The sequence below is a fragment of the Vipera berus genome (genome assembly GCF_964194415.1).
Source record: "Vipera berus genome assembly, chromosome: 6".
NCBI classification, from domain to species: domain Eukaryota; kingdom Metazoa; phylum Chordata; class Lepidosauria; order Squamata; family Viperidae; genus Vipera; species Vipera berus.
The window spans coordinates 27,011,794-27,034,393 of record NC_138208.1 but is presented as its reverse complement, the minus strand read 5'-3'; the positions used below and the strand labels follow the sequence as shown (position 1 = coordinate 27,034,393).

General features: G+C 40.9%; 1 protein-coding gene across 1 annotated transcript in view; it reads right to left on the bottom strand.

The window, feature by feature from the left end:
* CTTNBP2 (cortactin binding protein 2) overlaps positions 1–22,600 on the bottom strand; it is a 167,154-nt gene that overhangs the window by 5,233 nt on the left and 139,321 nt on the right. The window contains exons 18-22 of the mRNA XM_081331681.1: positions 17,360–17,565; positions 16,912–17,097; positions 16,593–16,653; positions 14,605–14,737; positions 4,706–4,810 (exon numbers count right to left, since the gene is read on the bottom strand). Of these exons, the coding sequence (XP_081187807.1) occupies positions 4,706–4,810; positions 14,605–14,737; positions 16,593–16,653; positions 16,912–17,097; positions 17,360–17,565 (691 nt within the window). The remainder of the gene's footprint in view (positions 1–4,705; positions 4,811–14,604; positions 14,738–16,592; positions 16,654–16,911; positions 17,098–17,359; positions 17,566–22,600) is intronic.

Below are 22,600 nucleotides of genomic sequence, written 5' to 3'. Positions count from 1 at the left end.
CCAGTCAGATACTACCTCTCTGATCTGCACATTTCTTCTAAACTCACAGATGTGATTTGAGCTGGTGCAACCATGGTCAATAGAGGCCTTTGCATAACTCCCACAGTTATGACCAAGGGATGCAGTCTCCCTACCATAGTAAGCAACAATCTATGTTGTTTTGGGAACAGTATGCCACGAGATGAGAATGATACCATTGGGTTCTTGCACTAGACGTCTATTAACTTCTAAAACTCATGTTCTCTGACCTTTAACTGGGTGAAATGGTGCATCATGGGGCAACAATTTTTGAATCAAGCTACTTCAAATAGGTTAATGCATCCAAAATCTGTGACCCAGGACTCCCAAAGAAATGACATTTGGTAAAATGTATAAAGCATGTTATGACATAAAAATGATCATAAAACAGTTTATGACATAACACTAAATTTCATAAAATATATTCTGTGCTAAAGTTTGACTGTGCTATCCAGTTCAACATGGGCTAATTTCGCCAGTTTGCACACAATGGCACCAGCAGACATGAGGGAAGAACCCTCTCCCTGCCGTCTGATTTTTCTTTCTTGGAGGACCCTGAAAAGGGTCGAAAGTCGCCCTGGAGGGGTGACCACCTTGAGGAGGCCCTCCCTGTGATCGCAGAAGGGCAGCAGCCCTCCATTTGATCTGGAGCAGCTCCTCTGGCTTGAAGAAGAGATTGGCCATTAATATGGCCGATCATTAAGCCGTTCCTTGCTGAAAGCCAAAAGCACCATCAAGCACAACGAAGCAATCTGGAGGATCTGGGTGCGATCTTATCTTTCTTACTCCCCTAACTACCTTCCTGTGGGACTTTCCTGAAAATTGCCTTCCCCCCCCCTTGAAAGAATGGCAACTACTTACATGAAGAACTAAAATCTTAAAGCCTTGAAAGAAACGGAAATTATTAACTGAATAATTTAAGCAATCTTATTTGTACTTGTGGAACTCTTGGGCAATTAAAAAATCCTTATTTTTACGGGAACCTACTATCCTATCTACCTTTTAAGCTGTGAAAGAAGGGCAAAAAGGAAAAAAAATGGATTTTTATAAGTTTGGAAAAGATTTTACATGCTACTGATGACATCTTGTGGCAAAACTTGATACAGCAAGTAAACCTCCTCTCTGTTCTGAGATTTGGCTCAAATTTAGATTTGACCGTGACACTAACTTTAAAGATAAAAATTGGCAATACCTAGACTCAAACAATACGTGTAGGAAGAAAGGGAGACACACTTGAGAATTTAAAGGCACTGATATAGAAGTCTGTTTGGCACAAAAAGAAGGCTAGAGTTAGATTTTAAAAAATGGGATTTTTTCTACGTGCTGGGATGTCTAATGACAGAGCTTAAAATTTTCTTTAAATGAACCAAGGGAAATCTTCAAAAGATATAAACTAATTTTATATTTAGATTTTATATTTATAAGGGAAAGGAAAACTAGCTATTAGAACATAACTCTGAATTATATTATAGAATTTGAATGACACAAAAAAGATATATTTTTTCAATAATTGATGAATTATTAAGATGATAAACAGAATATATTTGTATAAAATAAGAATGCACTGAAATGAACAATGTTTGTATTTTAGACATGATAATTATTATATAATCAAATAGGGGAAATGTGGGTTACCCGAAAATTAAGTTTTTGAGATACTACAGGCTATTTTGGAGCACTATATTGCAGGGGTGTCAGCATTGCAGTTGCCCTTGGCGGGCTGGGTGGGTGTGGCCAGGGTGGGCGTGGCCTACTGGGTGGGCATGGCCAGCTCTACATCATTCGCATCAAAGGTGCCAATGGGGGCCTGGGCAGGAGTGGGACAGATCTGAGGGTCTCTGGCAGAAGGAGATGGGACAGGGGCAAGTGCCAAGGCATGGTCCACTGGAGGAGCCTCACTGTTCCTCTCAGGCCTCGGGGGAGGGTTGGACGGTGGCGTGGAGGTCAAATGCCCAGCCCAGCCGTCAAGCACCCATGGCACTAAGCCCAGCTCCACTTCCCCAAGGTGGCGGCCAGCTGCACCTACCTCCTCCTCAAGGCTGCTGCTGCTGTGCTTGCTCTCCTTAGCCAGGTTGCTCATGATGGGTATGAGGGCAAAGTCAAAAGGGAGGCCCACTCCCTCTCCATGTGAGGAGACCTGGCTTTGTATCCAAACCTTCCTTAGCAATAGGATTGGAGACCCCCCAGGATAGGCCAGGAGGAGGGGGCAAGGGGATGGTGAAAGGGCAGCAGGGAAGGACTAAGGCAGGACTTCCCTCAGACCCTCCCTCACCTTCCTTCCTTCCTTCGAGTGGTGGAAAAATATTTGAGATGAGGCAGGGAGAAAAACAGGCAAGAAACGCAGCTGGGGAAGTGTCATCCTTCATGAGGAATGAAGAAATGCACCATTGCCTGGAAGTGGCCAGCACATGGCCCTCGCCTACTTCACATATACAGCTTGGTGGGCTCTGGGGGAGGGGATGCCATGAGCAGCATGAGAGTTGATGTTACCTGCACAGTGCTGCCCAGCCCCCAGCCTGCCCGGTTTTGGCAGGCAGTGGGGCACTTTCCTGACAGTGCCGAGAGGCTGAGCCGGATGGCACGAATCTGAAGAGAAGCACAACGCTGCCCAGGCCCTAGCCTGCCCAAAGTAGGCAGGGTCACATGTTGGCCACTTCCAGGCGATGGTGCATTTCTTCATTCCTCACAAAGGGTGATACCTCCCCAGCTTGCGCCCAGGGGGCAGTGCCGACGTGGCATGGGCCGGTCCCTCACTGTTTCCAGACGGCCTTGTGAAGCTAAGACTGAATGTATTTCAGCATAGATGACCACCACGAAATTGTACATTGGCTCCCAGCTGGCCTGGGCCAGGGCCAAGGCAGCAGGGGCTGTTCCCTCATTGTTTCCAGGATGGCTTTGCGGGCCACATGAAACCACTTCACGGGCTGGATCCGGCCCCCGGGCCTTGTGTTTGACATGTCTGCTATATTGCAATTAGATAAAATTTAAAAACAGGACATGGATATGTATAAGTGAAAATATATTGAAAATTTTTCTAATTGATTGTGTTATAATTAGAAATGTATTAATTTGACTATGTTATTCTAATTAAGGGAACTGGAGAGGGAACTCTTGTTGATGTGACCTGAGCTGATTACAAAAGATTTTGTTATTTGTTATTGTTAATCTTTGATTACCCAACCACCACATTGCTTCACAAATATTTGGATGTAAAATTAGAAAATTAATAAAACTTGTTTAAAAAAAACATGGGCTAATTTCAAGGCAGATCCATCTCTAAACATCTCTGTAAATTTTTAAGACTCTTTTAAAGTACAGAAGCATTGCCATTGTTGAAATCATTGAGGAATCTGGTCAATAAATATCTCTTTAACGATGACTCAAGAGATCATGGGTTGTCTATTACTCTATTTTTTCATTCCGTCATTGCATGGGAGTACTGTATATGCTGCTTAGAGGTATTTGTGGCTGAAGCAGCTTATAAGCTATGTAAATTTTAAACAAATCAATAATGCAAAATTCCAGAATTCAGCTACCAGCTCAGCCACTGGGGAACATTTCTGCACATTGCCTGCTTTTTTTAATTGCAGCCTTTCTCTCCTCAATTTCCTCTGGGTCCTGCTGTTTGCCTAGAAACCAGAATCTCATAAAGGCCTCAGCCTTTCAAATGTTTCTAAGCTGGATTCTCTGTCTCCTTCTGCCTTTTTCCAGAGAAAGATCAATGGGGCGGAGGGGAGGTTGGGAGGGGGGGACAGAGAGGAAACAGAGAAACCCTTCAGCAACTCTGCATTTTCTATCATCCTTCCTCCTCAGTTCTATTTCAGGCAGTCACTTTCTTTAAATCTTTTTGGTTTCCATGACAATTGCAGCCATCTGGAAAGCTCACTGCATGACACCAGTGTATTTCAATGGCCAAAACCCAATGTTCTCCTCAAAATGCTGGGCTGCTCAACTCTTTTCTTTAGAAGATGTTCTTTTTAAAATCCTTTTTTCTTGTTTTGATAGAAAGCATCTAATATATGAGGCCAATTTCATCTCATCATTCCATATAGATACAAGTGGTTCTGGGATGGGGACCGTTTGGCCTCAATTATGAAAATCTATTAAATAAAGTGCTATAGTAGAGTCTGCCTTTAAAACCCCTTGAAAACAGCAATTAATGCTGTTTTTTGGATTTGTTGTTGTTAGCTGCGAAGTCATGTCCGACCCATCACGACCCTATGGACAACGTTCCTCCAGGCCTGGAGTCCATTTAAGCTCACGCCTACTGCTTCAGTGACTCCACCCAGCCACCTCATTCTCTGTTGTCTCCTTCTTCTATTGCCCTCAATCTTTCCCAGCATTAGGCTCTTCTCCAGTGAGTCCTTCCTTCTCATTAGGTGGCCAAAGTATTTGAGTTTTAGCTTCAGGATCTGGCCTTCTAAAGAGCGGTCAGGGTTGATCTCCTCTAGGACTGACCGGTTAGATCGCCTTGCAGTCCAAGGGACTCGCAGGAGTCTTCTCCAGCACCATAGTTCAAAGGCCTCAATTCTTTGGTGCTCAGCCTTTCTTATGGTCCAATGATGTAACTGTATTTTACCCATAAAATAGGCTCAGTTAAACTCAGAATGATGCTACTTTTTTCATATGTAAAGATCTGAACATGCACTGCAAACTTCTTTCACATGCCCTTCAGCTTCTCATGTACCTGGTGTGATGCTGATGTGTTTGTATTCCTGATGTTTGCTGAAAATACTGGATCCTTCTGAGGAGTGCTGTTTGTCAGAAGCAACTCATCCTCTGAATCTATTATCTGTGAAAAATGGATAGGAAGAGGGGAGGGTCATTCTTACATTGGAATTCCTAACAATATAAAGCCTTATACTCATAGAGCTACTATATTAAAATACATCATTGCATGAAAGATTTATACATTTTTGTCTTGAATTACCAAACGTATTCCTAGTCTTTAATAAATATACATCAAATCTATCAATTTAAAATGGAAGGTTTAAAGAACATCCATAAGTCAATATTTTCTTTTAAAATTACTATATTTATTCAGTAAAGTCTTGCAAACATTGGGTGAGAAAGTTTGGGATTCAGATTTTGTCTTGCAACTTTGGCTTTAGCCAAATAAATCCATGACATCTGAAACAAATATTTTTAGCACTGATGAAATTACCAAGTTTGATAATGAAATGTCTGCAAGAAAACAACCAAGCTCACACAGCACTAAGGACCTCATAAGAATTTTGTTGTGAAATATGGAAAGTCTCCTCATTGTGGCATCTCTCTGCAGTGTGAGTTAATTTATACAATATAAATGAAATCTAAACACAGAGGAGACACACACATGAGTTTCCCTAATTCCCCATATGACAAATGCAATTTGTAAACAAAAGCTTAATCCAGTACAAAATCTGTGGTTGTCATCACTATTTACATGTTTAAAAGTTTCTGCATTATCACATCTGTCTAAGCATGAGTTAATTTATACAATACTAATGAAATCTGAAACACTGAAGAGAAGACACACACCTGAAAAGAGGGAAGATGACTTTTGGAGAGAGGTAAATGGTGGAGTGAAGAACAAAAGACCACAGGGAGGTATATTCTGCTAGATCCCAGACAGAAAAATAATAAGCTAATTAAAGGACAGGTGCCATGATCTCGATAACAGAAGAATTGACTTATTTTGGCAGAGCTCTGAATATAGGGCAGTATGCTAAGGCCATACAATGGAAACAAAGAGGAGAAAACTGCAGTGTGTGGGGGGGGCATGTTCCACAAAAGCATAAATCACCCTCTTTTTTTCTGAAAGGACAAAACAGAGAAATGACCTGAGTTAAATGACAGAGTCAAGACTCGGTCTTTCCAGATGCAAAGGTGCTGCTGGTCAAAATCAGTATTGCCTTTACATGTCTCCACAATGCCCTAGGATGGGGGTGTCAAACTGCCGGCCCGCAGGCTGGATGCATCATAGCGAGACTGCACCCACCCCATTGCCAGCAATGGCAAAGAAATCATGATATGTGGCGTCACGTCACGTGATGTTGCGAGTTTGACACCCCTGCCCTAGGATTTTCAATAGTCTTTGCATGCTGAGTCAATTAACTTTGGAAGGTAATTAGTTTTGCTCAATTGCTGTTCCAGAGGAAATAATACAAAGACATTTTGGGGACAGGCAATTTCTCACAAGTACTTCCACCTTACTCTACCATCCAGTTTTCAGGACTGTTGGTAGCGAAGGTGTATTGTGTTTTGCTATTACCTATTCTTCTTCCCCCGCTAAAAAGGGTTATTTTGTCTGGTTTTGTTGTGTGTTTGTGCATATGGGTGTGGGGGTGTGCGTGCACATACTTTGAAGTCATCACTGACTTGGCAAGTGCCTGGACAAATCCCTTAGTTTTCCTGGTATGATTTCAGAACTGGTTTACCATTGCCTCCTTCTTGGGGCAATTTGCCATGGCCAACTCGCCATGGCCAGCTTGCCATAGCCAACTTCCCATGCCCAATTCACCACGTCCAATTCGCCATGGACAACTTGCTGTGGGACAACTCGCCACGGGACAACTCATTGCTGGATAAAAGTTACACTAATACCAAAGAAATGGTGGAATAGAATCATTAAAGAAAGGATGCAAAAGGAGGGACAGAATGAAATGTGACTGACAAAAATTAAAATATTTTTAATTTATTTTAAATAATTAAATAGAATTGTTAAATTATTCCACAGTGTGTTGTCCCATGACAAGCTGGCTGTGGTGAGTTGGCCGTGGTGAGTTGGCCATGGGGAGTTGGCCGCAGTGACGTGGCTGTGGCAAGTTGTCCCACTCCCTCTTTGGGCTAAGAGGGAGGTACTGCCTCAAGGTTACCTAGCTGGCTTTGTGCTCAAGGTGTCCCTAGAACTCACAATCTCCTGGTTTCTAGCCTGATACTTTAACACCACATCAAACTAGCTCTTGATTTAAACTATTTACTTGGGGTGAAAATAAGGGCAAGAAAAGGAAGAACAAGAAAGGGATAGAACATCAGCTAGCTGTCAATTTTGTTTCCCTCAACAGGCCAGCTGGCAGTGTCCAACAGCACAGAAATGTTGCTTATAGTTGGCATGGGGGTGGAATGAATCCAGTAAGCTCTGTAAAAAAAGACCTAGCTATCAAAGCAAAATAAGAGAAAGAAATCAAATGTCAACACTGCCAACATCGAATGTTATTGCTTGACAAGAGATGCAGAAGTAGCCATTTCATGTTAAACTTGTGTATTGCTTTAAAAGATTTAGTTTAAGGTTGGGAGGGGGAATGAGTAGGATTGCACCTTCAAGGCCATCTCTCTAACTAAAGAAGATAAGGCCTTAGCGGGCTTTCTAATGAAAGGGAAACTGATTCTTTAAATTAATTGGAGAATATGATTAATGAAAAAATTAGAAAGGTGGAGAATTGTGTTTTAATATATTGTGCAAGGGGTGGAGATTTCAGATTTCAGCTTCCTTCAAGCAAGCATTTACCGGTGTATTAGGCTAAAAAAGGACTTTTAAGGTAAACAATGCCTCAGAGTCACTTGAAAAGCCCATACTGTACGTCAGAAACTTGACATCAAGCTGGAATCCACACTACCATAGTTTCCGGCGTATAAGACGACTCTTTAACACATGAAAATCTTCTCAAAAGTCAAGGGTCGTCTTATACGCCGGGTGCTGAAACTTTAGGGACAGGGCTGGCCGGAAAACCTGGAGCAGATCTTCCATTTAGTCTGCACAGGGAAAGCAGGACCAATTGGAGTAGAAGCTGCAGTCTGTGATTTTTTACAGGCTGGGGTCTGGGCGTCTTTCCTTCTAAAGTTGAAGAGCAACTGTAGGCAGGTGGGGAATGCAAGAGCAACCTGAAAGGCAGGTGGGGAATGCCGTAGCAGAGCACCTGCTTAGCTCTAAGGACACATTTGACTCAGGAACTGGGCAGGCTGGCTGGAAAACCTGGAGTGGATCTCCCATTTGGTCTTTTTTTTAAATCCCATTTATATCCCGCCCTTCTCCGAAGACTCAGGGCGGCTTACAATTTAAAGCACAAATCAATGTGCTTAGCAATAGCCTTCATTCTATGTATATGCCTGCTTATTAGAGCTTTCACCTCCCCCCCACAAGCAGCATTATTACAAAGTCAGCTTATTGCCCCCAACAATCTGGGTCCTCATTTTACCTACCTTGGAAGGATGGAAAGCTGAGTCAACCTTGAGCCTGGTGGGATGAGAACCTGCACTAATTGCAGGCAGCTGGTGTTACTTAAGGCTCTGCGCAGGGGAAGCTTTAGAGTGAATTAGGAAAAGTGAAAAAGTGAATTAGGAAAATAGGAAACGGTTGCTGGAATTGGGTATGTGTAGTTTAACGAAGAGAAGGGTGAGGGGTGACATGATAGCAGTGATCCAATATCTCAGGGGCTGCCACAAAGAAGAGGGAGCCAAGCTATTCTCCAAAGCACCTGAAAGCAGGACAAGAAGCAATGGATGGAAACTAGTCAAGGAGAGAAGCAACCTAGAACTAAGGAGAAACTTCCTGACAGTTAGAACAATTAACCAGTGGAACAACCTGCCTCCAGAAGTGGTGAATGCTCCAATACTGGAAGTTTTTAAGAAGAGACTGGACAGCCATTTGCCTGAAATGGTATAGGGTTTCCTGCCTTAGCAGGGGGTTGGACTTATGATGATGATGATGATGATGATGATGTTTAATCCACTTGCACTGTTTTATGTTTACATGTTTGATGACAAACAGCCTTATGTTTATAAGTGACAGTTTTCCTACTAAGTACCTGCATGTCATAAGCATTTGAATTAAAATTACCATATTAAAATCAAATCTGATATTTTTTAATTTTTATTTGGTGTGCATTGGAAGAGGGGTAGTCTTATACGGCGAGTATAGCCCAAACCCTATAATTTAACAGGAAATGTAGGGGGTCGTCTTATACGCCCAGTCGTCTTATACGCCGGAAAATACAGTACTTTTTAAACTAATTAGGAAGTCCTGACCTCCTGTCGCTGTCTCCAAGTTTGGGAGGCAGTCTGGCAAAGAGATTGGGAAGATCCCATAATGGAGGGAGTAAAATTGTCTGAAGCCAGCTCCCCAGCACCAGTAGCCACCCCAGTGGGGGAAGGGCCAGCAATCCTCCCAGCTGGGAGCTAGACCCAAACAACCAGGAGAATTGGACTGGTCATCAGAGTGGATTAAGCCCAGCGAAGACTCCAGGTGCCTTGGAGTAGCCAGGCCAGCTGAGATTGAATATTCGGGTGAGTGGAAAATCCTGTCTGCAGATCAGACTGCCTGCCAGACCCAGGAGTCCCCTGCCAAGCCCTCCAGACCCATAGAGACAGAGGACCCTAGCCTGGGGCCTCTGCAGCAATGGGAGGTTGGGAAGCCCCCACAAGTGAAAGGCCAACAACCTCTGAGCTTGCCCCAGCTAATAGAAGCCTTGCAACAGCTCGGGGTGGTGCAGAAGCCTGGAGATCAGGAGCTGGTGGGAGGACAACAGCAAGGGTGGCAGCAGCAGGACCCAAACGTGCAACCCCTGAACATACAGCAGGACCAGTGGGGCCAGCAGCAGGGGGGCCCTGGCAGCCATTAAATCAGCAACCAGAGTGGGGGCAGCAGCAACTGGAGACACAAGAACAGCAATGGGGGCCCTGGCAGCCAGTGAATCAACAACCAGGAGGGGGCCAGCAGCAATTGGGGGCACAACAACAGCAGTGTGGGCCCCAGCAACCATTGATCCAACAACCAAGGGGGGACAGCAGCAATTGGGGCCCCAGCAACCAATGATGAGCCCAGCCTTCAGAGCAACCTTTGATGGGGACTCAGAGAAAATGATTTTTTTCCTCAACCAAGTACGCTCTCACTTGAATCACTGGGGTCACTCTTACCCATACCCGGGTGCGATGGTCGATGTGATTACATCCAACCTAGAGGGAGAAGCATCTGAATGGTTGAACAATTTATATAATGAGCAGGCCCCTGAATTGGAGGACCCCCACCTTTTCCTCCTGGGGCTGAGGGAAAGATTTGAGGACCCATCCATTGCCCTCAAAGCAGAAGAACTAATCCATAAGATAAAGCAAGCTGGTCAGCCTGCCCTAGAGTATGTGCGGGAGTTTCAAAAGATGGCAGGTCGGATAGAGAGATGGCCTGAGCAATCAATAATTCATCTTTTTAGAGAAGAGTTAGACGACCACCTTTCTCAGCCATGTAACTACTGAGCTGTACCCGACCAGCTACGTGAATGGTACCAGGCAGTGGTGAAATTAGATGTCCAGCTTGCCCGCTATAAAAAGCCCCCCCACCTGAAGCTGCACCAAAACCAGGATCCAGATGGCTACCACCCTCCCGAAAACCCCCAATGACTGCTACTGCTGAAAGACCTAGACCACCTACAGGTCCACCAATCAAGTGCTTTCAATGTGGACAGCAGGGACATCAAGCAGCAAACTGCCCAGTTCCTTACCCGCAACAGCAGAGTAGACCAGATCCAACAACGAGGAAGAAACCGGCACAGCAGCCATCGAAAGAAAAGTCCAACTGGGCCACCCAGGAGCCCCTTACCCAGGTTACATCCCCCACCCAGGAGGACGCTGGCCCACCGACTGGACCCACCCCCACTTTACCCAGTTTTGACAGCGACGATGAAGGGGAGAATGACCCGATGGTGAGTCGACACATCCTACCTTTTTTATTGCTTGCTAAACTCATAATCTCTAAGTCAGGGGCACAAGTAGACCTGAAAGTGCTACTCCATACCGGCTGCTCCCAATACATCATTAGCCTGTCATGTGCCTTGAGACTGGGCATACGGGCCAAGCCACTCTCCAAACCTGTGAGATTCGAGCAAGCTGATGGCTCCCTAACGGGAGGAACTTTAGTCACGTAATTAACAGAGCCCTTACGCCTGGAAATAGGCAAGCACTGGGAGTTTATTCACTTCCTGGTAGCTCCAAAGATGTCTGAGACTGTGGTCCTAGGACTAGCCTGGCTAGACAAATGGAAGCCATTTATCTGGTGGAAAAAAGGAATGAGAACTATGAGATTACCCATAGGGCCCGATCCCCCCATTGATTCAACAGATGTTACAGGGAATTTTAGCACCCCCAATGAGCAAGCGCACATGGCTGCCTTATGGCCACCTGGCGAGCTGCTCATCCCCAGCAAGTACCAGGACCTAGCAGAGGCATTTAGTGAGAAAGAATGCTATACCTTGCCTCCTCACCCTCCCGATGATTGTTCCATTGTTCCGGGGCCAAACTCCCCCGACCAAGAATGTACGCTATGTCCCCCCTTGAAATGGAGGAGATGCAATGATATGTGGATACAAACCTAGCGAGGGGATTCATTGAATGGGCCAAGTCTACTGTGGGAGCCCCTGTGTTGTTCAAGGAGAAAAAAGATGGGTCTTTACGTCTCTGCATGGACTATACAAGCCTAAACGCTGTGTGAAAAATAAATACCCTCTCCCCCTCCTGAAAGACTTGCTAACCTACCTGACGAAGGGGAGCGTCTTCACCAAGTTAGACCTGAGAGAAGCATATTACCAGGTAAGAATAAAGGAAGGGGATGAGTGGAAGACAGCCTTCAACTGCCCCTTGGGAGCTACCAATTCAAAGTCATGCCATTTGGACTGCAGGGGCCCCCAGCCGTATTTATGCAGTTGATTTTTCCCCCCAATATTTTATTAGAATTTTTTAACATAAGTCATTCAGTAAATTTGTAAACAGTATGTTGTCTGGGTAACATTTATAAAACAGTCTTTAACAATTAGTTTCTATAATCTATATTCCATATGTTAATTTCATTTGATTTCCCCTTTCCCCAAAGTATCTTTCTTTGCAAAACATTAGACTAAGACGATTCTCATTATTTTAATTAACAACAGTTAAGTATAGAGTTTCAATAAGTCATTTTAGTTGCCTTATCATAAATCCTGTTACCATGTTTATTTCAGTTTATTTCTCCCCCCAAATTCTAAATATTATTACAAGTGGCAATCTTTTCAACATTTAACTATATTTACATTGGTGGATTTAATTCTATTTTTTCCATATAAACCTTCTCATGCTTTTATATTTCTTAATCAATAAGTGAAAAAGTAGAAACAGAAAAGAAAAGAGAGAGACAAAAAGAAGAAAAAAAGAAAAAGAAAAAGAAGAAAGAAAAGGGAAACAAAAAGAGACAAGAGCACTGAGATACAAAAAATAACATACTGTAACTTAAAATATGTATCCCTCCTAATTTAATATATATTTATTCCCTCAATTTCATTATTCTTTTTAACCGTAGCTAAGAATGTATTTAATCTATTTAAACTTTAAGCATTCCATTCAATAGTTCTAATCATCTAGTCCTTTAACTCTCATTCAAAACACATTTTTATGCTTTCCTTATCGTCACATTTAAATAACTAAAACCTTCTCAACCATGGGAAGAAATAGCTATGGACTTTATAGTAGACCTACCCGACAGTAGAGGAAATACGTCATTTGGACTGTGATAGACCTATTTTCAAAACAGGCTCACTCACCTGCAAAAGTCTTCCATCGGCTCAATGCCTGACTAAGTTGTTCCTAAAACATATCTATCGACTACATGGTGCCCCTAAATGAATAATTTCGGACAGAGGGGTGCAGTTCACAGCAAAATTTTGGACAAACTTTCTTAAATTAATTGGATCATCTCAAGGCCTATCAACTGCTTTTCACCCGGCTAGTAACGGAGCCGCAGAATCCGCCAACAAAATGGTGGAACAATGCCTTAGATGCTACGTCTCTTACCAACAAACAAACTGGACTGACCTCCTCCCTTTTGCAGAGGTGGCTTACAATAATTCAGTACATAGCAGCACCAGCTACACTCCTTTCTGTGTAGCCACAGGGAAAGAATTCAACCCCATACCAGAATACCCTCAGTTACCCTCCGCTTCCCAGACTCTTGATCATTGGGTGAGGGGTTGGGAAGAAGTTTGGAAAAATACAAAGGTGGCCTTAAAAAAGACCTTTGAGACCTACAAAAAGCAAGCTGACAAAAAGAGAGCTCCCCAAAGAACATTCCAAGTTGGGGAAAAGGTCTATTTGTCGACCAAATACTTACGCCTTAAACTGCCCAATTAGAAATTGGGACAAAAATTCTAGGGGCCTTTCCCCATTGTGAAAATCATCTACCCGGTCATAGTAAAATTGAAACTACCCAGACTTTTGGGGAAAATTCACCCGGTGTTCCATTGTAGCTTGCTGAAACCTTTTCGAACCTCCACTTTAAGACCTTCCCCTAAGAAAGCACCTGGACCCCTCATGGTAGCAGGTCAGAGCCATTATGAAGTGAAATGTATTCTTGACTCTAGAATCTTTAAGGAAAAATTGCAATACCTAGTACAATGGAAGGGATACCCATTGTCTGAAGCCATTTGGGTGAAATCTACTGATGTGAAAACTGACAGTCTTATCAAAAGGTTTTATGAGAAACACCCCAACTAACCAAAAGCCAGTTCCTAACTTGTGTTTTGTTTACATTACAGGATCTGTCCTTTTTGTAAGGGGGGCCAGATGTCAACATTGCTAACATCAAATGTTATTGCTTGACAAGAGATGAAGAAGTAGCCATTTCATATGTTAAACTTGTGTATTGCTTTAAAAGATTTAGTTTAAGGTTGGGAGGGGGAATGAGTAGGATTGCACCTTCAAGGTCATCTCTCTAACTAAAGAAGATAAAGCCTTGGCGGGTTTTCTAATGAAAGGGAAACTGATTCTTTAAATTAATTGGAGAATATGATTAATGACAAAATTAGAAAGGTGGAGAATTGTGTTTTAATATATTGTGCAAGGGGCGGAGATTTCAGATTCCAGCTTCCTTCGAGCAAGCATTTGCCAGTGTATTAGGCTAATAAAGGACTTTTAAGGTAAACAATGCCTCAGAGTCACTTGAAAAGACCATATGTCGGAAACTTGACATCAAAGCTGTGTCTAAAATGGAAGAGGGTAAGGTTTATGAACACACAAATTATGTGAAGAGAAAAAAGGAAGATAAAAGATGAGAAATACAATGTTGGACATGCTGAATCTGACCTAATGATCCTGATGTTAATGAAAAATTTATCTCCTTCATTCTGAGATATGAAGGTGAAATAAAGATGGTCATATACCGGTACTCCTAAAATTCAATTAAAACAAAACAGAATAGTCATAATGTAACTGAAATGGCTGTACCATAAAAGAACACTAGTTAGGTATGAACAAACATTTTTAACCAAACATGCCAAATATACAATAAACTCAGTGCTGGTCAGACTCCTATGGGGCAACATAATAGGGAATAGTCGTTTTGTATTAACATATATTGTATGCTAGATCTTTTGAAAAGAACTTCTACAGCAGATGCTAAGAGGAAGGCAGGCTGAAGTACAGGGCAAAATAGGGTACAGGGTATAAACTGCAACTGTAAGAATTGAAAGAAAAATTGCACAAGAAAGCTTGGAAATAGTTTCAGGGGTTAGAGAAAATACAAGGAAAATAAAATAAAATATAGAGAAACTTAGAGCTGATGGCTCTTTGTAGAAAAGAGTAAGTAATACATACTTTACTGATGTCAGATTCCGATTTGCTTAAACAAATACTTTGAAGTTCTTGCAGAAGGTCCACTTCATCATCTGAACAAATAGATAGTCTCTGTTCCAGGTTTAACACACTTAATGGATCATCTCTGGGAGACCTTGGAAAGGAAAACAAAATTATGTTGCAAAACATAGTAAATGACAATCTATAATATGGAGCTATAAAATGTTGTTTATCTCTTACAGTTTAATAGAGAAAGTATTCATGGAAGCAGGGCAAGTTAATTAAATTCATGCAATAAAAGTTCAATCCAACTCTATTTTTAGTTGGCTGGAAGTATTTCAACTCAAAGGAACTCATTGATTTTTTTAAACAGGTTTTAAAATATAGGGTACCATTTGAAGATAATATATGTAGCTCAGGGTGATAATATATGTAGCTCAGGGTTAAACTGTGGAGTCTTTGGTGCTCTCTTAGCTTGATTGTTCACTTGCAGACATTTCATTACTCAGCTAGGTAATAGCATCAGTGCTAGTGAGTGCCAGAGAGCAAACCCCCACAATCATTACACTGATAATGTTATCTAATCAGGTAATGAAATGTCTGAAAGCAAACAACAAAGCTCATAGAACACCAAGGACTTCACAAAAATATTTAGTAATGCATAAATAGAGATTTGCTTCAGACAGAAATGATACATACAGTAGCTAATCCAAATGGAATATTTTAGAAAAAACAGTTTGCACACAGTTTATTCATATCTAAAACTATTTAATTCTCAAAACCTCTGAAAAAACTTAAACTAATTATTCTGGAATTGATATTTGAATTTTTCTAGTTGTTTTCCTAATGGTCTACAGTGAAGAAGTACTGGAACCTATCAAAGAGACTTCTGTTCTAAATTTCCATTCTGCATAATTTCTTCCCGTAAACTGTTTAAAAGAAAGATGTATTTTATATGACAAGAAAAGAAAATTCAGCAATATATCTTACTGGCATGTTCTATTCCTAATAAAATTCAAATTATTTTGAACCATTTCTGGGATATTAATAGAGTAGAATTTAATTGAGTAAATTTTCCAATACAATATTCACAGTAAAGTATCCGGATTTTCTCCACTGATTTTTTGTGTTTGTGCAATATTTTGGCAAATATTGGAAAGAATTTTTTTTTTTGAAAAAGGTCTAAAGAATAGGGTCTTAATTACAAAATCCATCCATCATACCAAAAATTGTGTACAGTGTATTGACTGCTATAATTTCTATGCAATAATGGAGAAGCATACACTAGGTCAGAGATCCCCAATCTTTTTGGCACCAGGGACCAGTTTCATGGAAGACAATTTTTCCATGGCCGGGGGCAGGGGGATGAAAGGAAGGAAAGAAGGAGGGAGGGAGGGCACTGCCTAAGCCTAGCAGCCTTGGAAAAGGTGTAGATCAGAGAAGGATTCCCTTGGTGACACTGCTTAAGGAGACATGTAGCTTCTCCCCTCCCCCTCCCCCTTTGCAAGCTGAGCTGGTGCGTGCTTGCCTTGCAAACTTGGAGACTTGCGTGAAGGGAGCATAAGCCCAGCTGGGGTGCCAGGAGGGGGAAGAGGAGAAAAGTGAGAAAGAAGAGGAGGAGGAAGAAAAAGTAGCAGAAGGGAGAGAAAGCAGGAAGAGGAGGAGGAGGAGGAGGCAGAAGAAGAGAGAGCACAAGAAGCAAGAGGAAGAGGAGGAAGGAAACTGAGCTCAGATGTTGCAAGCCAGTTGCAAGTGCAGCCGCTGGAGAACCTTTGCACTGAGCAAGTGAGCTCTGCCCTGCCACTCTCCCGCCCCTGCCCAGACCCCTGCAGTCTCGCCGCATGCTTCCAGCTGCATGGCCCGGTTCCTAACTGGTCGCAGCCCAATACCGGTCCATGGACGGGGTGTTGGGGATCCCTGCACTATGTGACAAGTAAGATGTATTGATTTATTTGATGTCAAATTTCCTTGGGAAGGGGCCAGACATCACATGCAAACACAGAACTTACTTTTTTCCTAAGGAAGACACTTTATTCCCATTTTCCTTCAATAAATTATTTGATTTAATACCTACTGGAAAGAAACGATTGTAAGTCAGAAATTCATATTTTATGCCCATTTTTTTACATCTTTGAACAGGGTTCTGGAACTATCCCTGGACAAGTAAGAAAATTTATGCTCCCAGAATTGCTTAGTGGATTTAAACACAGTTGATAAAAAAGTTAAAAAATGAAAGCCCTTGACTGGGTTTTTTAAATGTCAATAAGGAGTTTTCAAGTGTCCAAATAAATTATCCCCATTGCCTTCCAATTTCCACCAATATTTTACCTTCTGCACTTCCCTCTGGCCTACTCCAGGACTGGGCTGATGAGTAGTGTGACTTCTTACGTGGACTTGTGCTTGCTTTTCTCCAAGCAACATTTTCTCCTTTTTTCTTGGGGCAGTTCTTATAGTTTGATACCATAGAGAGAGGAAAGTTTCCTCCTTTAAAATCTGCAATGTACAGCTCTATTTCTGTAATAATGGAAATGACAGAAGCAAGTCACAATACAGTGGTGCAATGTGGTTGCCAAGGTATTAAGGAAGGGTAGTGCAGTTGCCAAGGAATTAAGTCTTTTGTTTAAAAGAGTATTTTTCCCACTTAGTTTCATTTTAACCTAACTTTCACTCTAAGCTCATGATCCCAGGAATTAACAAAAAAGCTTATATAAAGAAAACTAAAGATCACAACAGAAAAAGTACATGTTCCAGAGATTTACACATTTACACAGCTTACCTGATCTGGGAAGAGGACATCCATGCAGAACTGCTTTATTTAATAAGATGCTGAGAGCAGCTTTCACTATTGCTTGCTGCCCTCGGCTTGGACATTTCTTGACTGCCATTTGTCCAAATGTGGGTGGTTTTTTCAGAGAAGCCCTGGAGAGAATTGCTTCTTGAACTCGGGGAGCAATAATGGCATTCCACAATTTTGACAACCACCTTGAAGCAGAAGGAAAAAAGAAATAGGATGAAGAGATAACTATCCTTTCCAGACACTGATGCAAATATAAGGAAAAGGGTAGTGCTAAGATTGATCTGGCCACCAGTCTGGTATTCAAATTATAATGGTTTTATCTACAGTAGTTCATTCAATGTGGTAGTATGTCTCTATTGTTATTTTTCTGAACAACAGTGATATTCACTAAAAAAGTACTCAAAGAAGCAGCATAACTTTGACAAAATATTAGTTGCAGTTTGAGGTCATAAATCAGCATCAGAATATTATCTGACTCAAAGCACTGATTTTCTTCAAAATGGTAAGAAATTAGTTGTCCAAAGCTGTTTGGGGGGGGGGGGAACTCTGACATCGTATTGGCACAAAAAGACATTAGCTTTAATACCAATGAATTATAGAAAAGGTCATAATTTTTTTTATTTGAATGATATTCCACTTTTTATTCAGAATGAATGAAGGCAAATACAGGTGGTCCTTGACTTACAACAGTTCATTTAGTGACCATTCAAAGTTACAACAGCACTGGAAACAGTGACTTATGATGATTTTTCACACTTATGACCGTTGTGCACTCCCATGGTCACGCAATCAAAATTTGGACATTTGCCAACTGGCATGTATTTACGACGGCTGCAGCATCCTGGGGTTGGCAACCTTCTGACAAGCAAATACAATGGGGAAGTTAGATTCACTTAACAACCGAGTTACTAACTTAACAACTGCAATGATTCACTTAACAACTGTGGCCAGAAAAGTTGTAAAAATGGGGCAAAACTCACTTAACAAATGTCTCACTTAACAACATAAATTTGGGGCTCATTTGTGGTTGTCAATTGAGGACTACCTGTATATGTGTCCCAGGATAATGTTGCAGGATCTAATCCGTGCCGGTCACCAGGACCAGAGATTTAGTCCTTAGAGCTTTCGGACTCATGCTGGAGCCCCATCCTCAGGGAGCTTTTGTCAGAGAGGAGTTCCCTGGGGACGGGGCCTCCAGCACGAGTCCAAAAGCTCGGAAGACTAAACCTCTGGTCCCAGTGACTGACCCTGATTGAATCCTTTTGTTCAGTAGTTCAGGTGGCTACATACACAGTACTCCATTCTTTGTTCCCCTGTAATAATTAACTTGTGAAGTAGGAAGGTGGGTCAGAAAAAGAATAATCAGTCAAGGTCAATCAGAGCATTTTTATGGTGAAGTAGAAATTTATTTGGATCCTTCCATGTTTACCATTCCATCATATTGGTTTTCAACACTAGATTATGACTTTGATTTAAAACAGTCAAAAGCCTCAGAAAATGCTAACAGTGTTCACAACAATTTCACAAAAGTAACATTTTTGAAACGGAAAGCAAGATCTGCAAAAGGGAAAAAATATCAGGAAACTTAGTGCTAGCCATATATAATCAGATTAATTAATGATCTACTAGCACATTAATGCTAGTATGGTGTCACTGGTATATAATATCAATCACTATATAATGCTATGATATAACTTGTAGCTTTATGGCATAAATTTGTAGATATGAATATATGGGAAGGAGATGAGATCTACTTAGAGAAGAGTCAAAAAACAAAGATTTGTCCCAGAAGATTTCAGCATATGCAACAGATAAAAAAGTATGAGAAAACAGAGTTCAAAGAAGATGAAAATAATGGTCCTTACAACAAAAGATTACTCCCAAATAAGAGAGAGGAAGTTCCCAACTAAACCATGTTAAAAGCTAATCATTTATCAGTATCAGAATGGCAATATATACAGTTAATATATTCTACGAGAGCAATTTGGAAATAAACCTCCATTTGGTTATGAATGACAGATACTCAAAGATACAGAACTTTTATTATACACATTAGAAAACTACAGCAATACACTACTTTTCAACATAAACACCATTCAAATTGAGGCACTTGTCATAACATCTTACAAGGTTTGAAATTCCTTAGTAATAGTCGCTCAGTGCCAAATCTGGGCTATGGGGGGGTGGGGGTGATCAAAACCATTCCAATGGAACTACTTCAAAAGTTCTTGGATGCATCTAGCGGTGTGTGGGCGAGCATTATTGTGAACCAATACCATTGGTGCCATAAAAAATCCTGCCAAATGTGAAGATGCCAAAGGAGTACTGCTAGTGAAGTTCATGGAGTGTGGTTCAACCATCAGTTCAGAAGTCTACTGTGAAATGTTATGAAAACTCAGACGACTCATCTGTAAGAAGTGTCGGGGCATGCTGACTTCTGTGTGGTGTTGATTCATGATAATGCTCGCCTGCACATCACTAGGCACACCCAAGAACTTTTGAAGCAGTTCCATTGGGATGTTTTTGATCAACCCCTGCCCTTAGCCCAGATTTGAGGCCAATCAACAAAAAGTTATGTAATGTTGTAGTTTTCTAATGTGTATAATAAAAATTCTGTATCTGTAAGTGTCTGTCACTGATAACCAAACTGAGATTTATTTTCAAATTGCCCTCATAATGCAGAAACGAGTATAAAAGGATTTCATTTAAAATTAAGGAGAAGTACTAGGTTTGTTCTGTATGTGGAATTTGAACAAATCTGCCTTCCCTACCCCTTTTCCATTTCTTTTTCTTTCTTTCTTCATATTTAATTCACAAATAGGCCAAATTAAAGAGAATAGTTAAACAGAATACTGTACTTCCAGCATTTAATTTTCCTCTGGCCTCAGTGTTTATAATTCCCTATTTCACAACTAAGCTTGTGGATCATTATAATAGATACCTTGGGCTAGAATATTATACATTTAATGAAGTGCACTGCTGACAGCTTATGCTGTGATAGATTTACTAGTCTTAACAACACCAGAAGCCTTCTGACAGACAGAAGCAAGTGGTTACATTAACCATCCCTATAAGAAAGCTCCTTTTGGCTATGTTTCAAAATATTCCTTATGACCAGATTATAAATTGAAATTGAAAAAGTCTGAATTAAAGTCAAAAAGAGAAGCATTGATGTATTAGAACTGAAGAACCAGTATGGGACTAAGGAAATGGGAATATAAGGACCACATTTTGTTGTTCTCCAGTCTGCTCAACACACACACACACACACACACACACACAAACACACACAAATACACACAGAGAGAGACAAACACACTATTCCCACTCCCATGGAAAAGATTAATACTTCTTCCTATGAAAATGTAAGCACAGTATATCAGCAATGCTGACATTTGTGAGACAAAGACATGCCTGGCAATTTTTCTGCTTCTTTATTTTTAGCATCTTGTTTTATTTATCCAGCAAATAAATATTTAAACAGCTATGGTTCTGACAGTCACAGTCCATCTTTGAAAAATCCTTACTACAATGATTGTTTTTTTAACCTTCTTTCTTCCATAACATGTTGAGACTTAAATATAATTTTTCATTTTTAAAGCAATATTTCCTAAAAGATCAAGAAATAAATAACAAGAAAAAAAATCAAGGAAACAGTTGGTCTACTAAAGAGAGAAGACAGCAAGGAAGCAACAGGCTGCAAATTCTTTGCATTGGTCTTCATGCAAAAAGAAATTATAGCTCAATCTACCAAAAAATAACTGAAAAAGACAGACTAGAAATAAAAGTTAAAATAAACAAAAAATGGTAAGAGAACATCTGTCTGATCTTGATGGATATAAATCACCAGGACCTGATGGATTATATCCCAGAGTTCTGAAGGAGCTGGCAGATGTCACCTCAGAACTACTGTATCACATCTTTCAAAAATCCTGGAGCACATGGGAACTAACAGAAGATTGGAAAAGAACTGATGTGGTTCCCATCTTAAAAACAAAAACAAAAAACAGACCTAGGAAACTACAGACCAATCTGCCTAACATTAATATCTGGGAAGATACTGGAAAAGATAATCAAAAAACAAATCTGCAAACATCTAGAAACAAATAAAGATATAACTAGAAGCCAGCACTTATTTCATTCTTTGACCAAGTACCGTATATACTTGAGTATAAGCCGACTCGAGTATAAGCCAAGACCCCTAATTTTACCCCAAAAAACTGGAAAAAGTTATTGACTCGAGTATAAGCCGAGGCTGGGAAATGCGGCAGCTCACGGTAAATTTCAAAAATAAAAATACAGGTAGATAACAATAAAATTGCTTTAATTGAGGCATGTGGAAAAGAGGGTCAACAAAAACAATATATTATCAGTATATTCAACAAAAACAATATATTATCAGTATATTCAACAAAAACAATATATTATCAGTATATTCAACAAAAACAATATATAACATTAAAGTATTAACAATAACTTTAAATGTACAAAAACCTTAACTCAATAAGCAACCAAGCTAAAACACAAGCATCAAAATCCTTCAAAACTGGATTCCTCCTCCTCATCTGTATCTGCAAACAGAGCTTCAGCTGTAGCTGGTGTGAGGTTATCATCATATACATTGTCACAGAGTTCGCTGTCATCACTATCACAGTTGTCGTCCTCATACAAAGCAGTGTCTTCACTGCCATCCATAGCATTACTTATGCCACATTTCCTGAAGGCGTGCTTCACCATGTCCTCTGGAATCTCTTCCCATGCATCACGAACCCACTTTGCTATCAGTTCTATGTCAGGCTTCATCATATTTCCACCTTTTGTTAGTCGGGCTTGACCAGATGACATCCATTCGCACCACATCTTTCGCACACGGTCTTTGAAAGGTTTATTTAAACACACATCTAAGGGCTGTAATACAGATGTAAGCCCACCTGGAATAACGGCTAAAGTAACTTGAGAAGTTACTTTATGTTACTTTATGTTTTTATGTCATCAGATGTGTGGGCTCTGAACATATCCCAAACTAGCAATGATGGTTTTTTCTTTAAGGCTGCTCCTGGTCGTCCATTCCAAACTTCTTCCAGCCACTTTTTTGTTCCATCTTCATCCATCCAGCCTTTAACATGTGGGCGCACTGTAATTCGTGGTGGGAATTTGACCTTTTTAGGCAAGGTCTTTCTTTTAAAAATAATGACAGGCCGCAGCTTAGTTCCATTAGCC